The 4,979-nt window shown below is 47.8% G+C and overlaps 1 protein-coding gene across 1 annotated transcript in view; it reads left to right on the forward strand.

The window, feature by feature from the left end:
* The window catches only part of LAMB4 (laminin, beta 4), a 42,430-nt gene that overhangs the window by 11,050 nt on the left and 26,401 nt on the right, over positions 1-4,979 (forward strand). Inside the window, exons 10-14 of the mRNA XM_010296569.1 lie at positions 1-155; positions 1,792-1,971; positions 3,037-3,146; positions 3,620-3,699; positions 4,729-4,879. Coding sequence (XP_010294871.1) covers positions 1-155; positions 1,792-1,971; positions 3,037-3,146; positions 3,620-3,699; positions 4,729-4,879 — 676 coding nt within the window. The remainder of the gene's footprint in view (positions 156-1,791; positions 1,972-3,036; positions 3,147-3,619; positions 3,700-4,728; positions 4,880-4,979) is intronic.

A 4,979-nucleotide genomic window follows, 5' to 3' on the forward strand; every position in this document is an offset into this window, starting at 1 on the left:
CTTTGACATGGCCGTGTACCAGGCCAGCGGTGGGGTCAGCGGTGGTGTTTGTGAGGACTGTCAGGACAACACCACGGGGCAACACTGTGACCAGTGTAAACGTTTCTTTTACCGGGATCCACTCAAAGTCGTCTCGGACCCTCATGCATGCCTCCGTAAGCTTTGCTGCTTTAGCGTCTGTAAGAATGACTCAAAAGAGGGTGGTTCTGGTTCTCTTTGCTCTGAGCCCTATGGCACCCCCATGCTTAAATGATCATAGGGTTGTAAAAATGTTACCAAACCTACAACATCCGAAGTACCTTATAAAGTAGCAGACTATATATATAATTATATATAATCCAGCAGACATGTCATCTTTCTTGAACATGAGTATAAATATGCATAGTAGTAGTGCTGTTGGTTCCGTGATAGTCAGGCATTACAGGAGAGGTGCAAAATGATGGCACCAAGAAAGGACCGTCGGGGTTTAACACCAGCCAACAACCAAGCCACATGCAGCCGCTCGCTCACCCCGTGGCGGTGGGACGGGGGAGAGAATCAGCAGAGTAAAAGTGGGAAAACTTGTGTGTTTAGATAAAGGCAGTTGAATAGGTAAGGCAAAAGCCGCGCACGCAAGCAAAGCAAAACAAGGAATTCATTCACCACTCCCCATGGGCAGGCGGGTGTTCAGCCACCTCCAGGGAAGCAGGGCTCCATCACATAATGGTTACTTGGGAAGACAAAATGCTGTAACTCTGAACATCCCCCCCCTTCCTTCTTCTTCCCCCAGCTTTCTGTACTGAGCATGACGTTGTATGGTATGGAATGTCCCTTTGTCCAGTCTGGGTCAGCTGTCCCGGCTGTGTCCCCTCCCAGTCCCCTGTGCACCCCCAGCCTGCTCGCTGGCAGCCCAGCATGAGAAGCTGGACTGTCCTTGACTCCTCAGCAACAACTCAAAACATCAGCACCTTATCAACATTATTTGCATCCCAAATCCAAAACAGAGCCTCATACTAGCTTCTGTGAAGAAAATTGACTGTATCCCAGCCAAAACCAGCACACAGCAGTAACTTTTGCTAGATACCTGCCATATATAAGAAAAATAAGCTTTCAGGCATGAAAGCCCTTCTTCTGAAAGATGAGCTAAAGTCAGCATTAACACAGGATGGGAAGAATGCTCTGAGTATAATTTAATCATAGTAATTGGTTGGCATGACACATCCTTAAGGAGCCAAGGGGAGGTTACCCAGGGAAGTGGTGTGGTAGATGTTAGCTCTGCTGTGAGAAATGGGTAGTGCCTTAGGAAAAAGTGGGGTGCGTCATGAAGGCAGTGTCCCCTGCTGAATCCATTGCTTCCAGTAAATAATTCAGCTATGGCCAACTCAGACCAGCTCTGAGGAGGTTGCTCACACTTGGTACCCCTCTGCAACCCTACAGCTTTCATGAGAGCATCCCCAGAAGTTACACTTTATAGTTACAGGGCCCGCTCCTCCCCAGGTACTCTGGAGAGGGTAGGGAGTGAATGAGTAACGCCTATTTCTACCCAAAGCAAAGGATACGGTTCTACTAAAGTGAAGACTGTAACTCTCCTCCAGAGACAAAGTGGAGGAAACACTTGGAAACACTCTCATAATATTTCTTAAACAGCAGCTGTGCATTAACTGTAAAGCATCCAACACAGCGAGCATGGATGAACGTCTCTAATCTTTAGCAGAATCCTGAATTTGTGCCTGCTTGCAGCTCTGTAACTGTGTTTTCATGCTTATATCTAAATGTGGTTTTTTTTATATGTCTCTCTGGCCATGCCTGTAGCCTGCACCTGCGACCCAGAAGGTACGTTGCACAACGGCGAGTGCGAGAGCTGCACAGATCCTGCTCTGGGAACGGTCGCGGGCCGGTGCCCTTGCAAGGAGAACGTGGAGGGTGCCCACTGTGACAAGTGCAGGGCGAACTACTACGGGCTGAGCGGCAGTGACCCTCTGGGCTGCCAGCGTATGTAAACCACCCCTTTTGTTCTTCTTTCCAAAGGACTTTTAAGAGATGGAGGTAGTTGAACGCACAGATGCACACACTGATGCACAGATACTACCTGCTTCACAAAATACCCAGTTGCCTACTATAATTTAATGTCAATGCAATTTAATGTACCTCGGGCAGCTTCTGAGATGGAAAAGATGCAAAATCACCTGCAGAATACATAGTATGTTATAATGGGTCAGGCCGTTGTTAATAGAAGCATTGTTAAACATGCAATCTAATGAAAAAGGGAGATTAAAACACATGAAAAGCATTTTAGCATCAAAACTGGCACCAGGGTGAAAGAAAAGCGGTAGAAGGGATCCCAGGAATTGCTGTTAGGGATATGCGGACTCTGAACTACATGGTGCAGCGTCGAGAGGGCAGGCGGGGCAGGAGCGGCTGCCTCGCCGTGAGCTTCCAGCCAGACGTTCCTCCCAGCGGAGCTCGCTGAGAAACACATCCCGCCCTGACCCAGGCACTCGGTGGGTTTGTGAGCGCCTTATGCCCACTGCACGGTACTCGGCCACGGGCCAGGGCCGTGCGGAGCGGATCAGCGCACAGCACACGGCAAGGCGCCGCACGGGCTTCTGCCGGTGCCCCTGCTCACCCCGGAGAGAGTCCCCGCTGGGGAGACGGTCCGTTCCCTGAGGGCAGTCCAAGGGCAGCAGGGTGCCAGGGCTTCTCCAGCTGCAGAGCATCTGCCCGGAGGACGGAGGCTGCCTGTCGCGCTGATCACAGAATCACAGAATCACTAAGGTTGGAAAAGACCTTTAAGATCATCAAGTCCAACCACCAACCCAACACCACCATGCCCACTACACCATGTCCAAAAGCGCAACGTCGACACGACTTTTGAACACTTTCAGTGATGGGGACTCCACCACCTCCCTGGGCAGCCTGTTCCAGTGCTTGACCACTCTCTCAGCAATGAAATTTTTCCTAATATCCAGTCTAAATGATGCCACATCGAAAGCAAACGCCAGTCCTGCTGCCCTGAGTGGGGCCCGCAGAGGTAACCGTGCGCTTCTCTCCCTGCAGCCTGCAACTGCGATCCCTCCGGCAGTTTGCCTTTCTCCATCTGTGATCCTGCCACTGGAGAGTGCCTCTGCCAGCGGTTTGCCACCGGGCGACGCTGTGAAAAATGCCTCGTACGTACTCAGTTTTTGTTATTCCTTCCACACGCGGTTTTCGCAGTCCCATCTCCCGCCTTCTCACTGCCAAAAAAGTAAACAATTAGTCAAAATTCTAAATAATTTTACAGCTGTATGCTGCCATTTTGCATTGACACGTCTGGTTCTTTTTTACTGCTTGCAAACCTTTGTGCAATTGAATTGCACTAGGAGGAGCACTCACGGGAGAGAAAGGAAATGCAAAATCCTGTTCTCAGACCATCTTTACCATTTCCAGAGCAACTTGCTCGCACAAATGGGTAAATATCTGGCTATTCTTGCAGTGACTGAGCACCTATGCAGTCTGGTAGGAGAAGCAATCTCACATGGCCAAGCACAGGCAAGTAGCCCAGTGCTCCAGAGCATCGTTCATCCAGGCCAATAAGTTCTGTTGTGCTTTACATACTTAAATATTTGCCGTAAAAAAATCTTTCACTTTCTTTTTATGCCAGGTAGGATACTGGGGTCTTGGCAACAGCTTGTATGGCTGTTCTCCATGTGACTGTGACATTGGTGGATCCCAGAATAACTTGTAAGTTCATGCTCTTCAAGTTTTTTCTTGATTTTAACTTTTATAAACTCTTAGGCTACACTTTCTAATTAGGTTAATAAAGTCTCAGTACAAGTGGGAAAATAGACTGTAGATGTAATTTCATCACATACAAACAGTGTAAAATCATGTTGGGATCTTGAAAATTTATTTGTGATTTTAAAGGGGATTTACTTTTTTCCTTTGAAGCCAGCTTTGAATAAGCTTGAGTCAAGATTTGTTTAACATAAAATATAAACTGCATGGTTTGAGAGAACCAGAGGCCCCAATGTTAATAGAAACTACAAGTAAGTTAGAGATTACATTTTTAACTTAGCTTTGTACATCTACTTTAAAAGCTGGAAATATCTTTTTTTATTTCCTGTCATACTGGCTCCTATTCAAAAGATATAATTTCAGAAGCAAGCTTGGTTTCAGCTGGGTTCCTTCAGGTGTTTGTTGAGCAAGGGTCTTCACTGCTGCTGTTAGACTTCAGACATCAGAGCACATAGTCTGATGCTGTAGAGCAGCTTCTTGTGAGCAGGTAAATCAAAGCTAACAATAATCTGATGTGTTACATAAGAGTGTAAGTATATGAAAATTACCATATCACATCAAATCGAAAGTCATTCTGATCTCATGTCCTGCCTCTAAAGGTATGGGTGATAGATACTTAAGAATAGTGATAGGTACAGTAATAGATATAGGAACAGATACAAGAAGTGGATACGGGAATAGATAGTAACGGATGTCAGGAAACAACAGGATTTGTGCTTCAGGTGTGGAATGGGTGGAGAAGGACAAAGCATGCCAGGCCTCCTAAGCGGTGAAAAAGTAGCATGGAATAAATCCAGCATCGGAAGGAGGAAACAGAAGGGGTGGGTGGTAGGAAGGAGTTTAATAGGGGAGACGATCCAACAGTGGAAGAAACGAAGCAAAACCGAAACAAGGGCGGAGCTGAGCTGCTCTCGTGCTGCGAGGACCCGGCCATGCCACACTCTGACGTCCTCCCTTTACCAACTCTTACCCTAGGTGCTCACCGAGGGACGGTCAGTGCAAGTGTCTTCCCAACGTCGTGAGCCGCCGGTGTAACGAGCCAGCCCCAGGCTACTTCTTTTTACCCCTGGACTATTATATTTATGAAGCTGAGCGTGCAAAGCCTCTTTCTGGCTCTGCGCCCTTGGTACGTAGTTGGCTTTTTAGGTGTCATACGGAGAGGGGATCTGCGCAGCGATGGCGAAGGAGGCTGAGGAGAGGAGCCCTGGCTCAGGGAGCAGCTGGAG

The sequence above is a fragment of the Phaethon lepturus genome, unplaced genomic scaffold (assembly GCF_000687285.1).
Source record: "Phaethon lepturus isolate BGI_N335 unplaced genomic scaffold, ASM68728v1 scaffold50001, whole genome shotgun sequence".
Taxonomy (NCBI): domain Eukaryota; kingdom Metazoa; phylum Chordata; class Aves; order Phaethontiformes; family Phaethontidae; genus Phaethon; species Phaethon lepturus.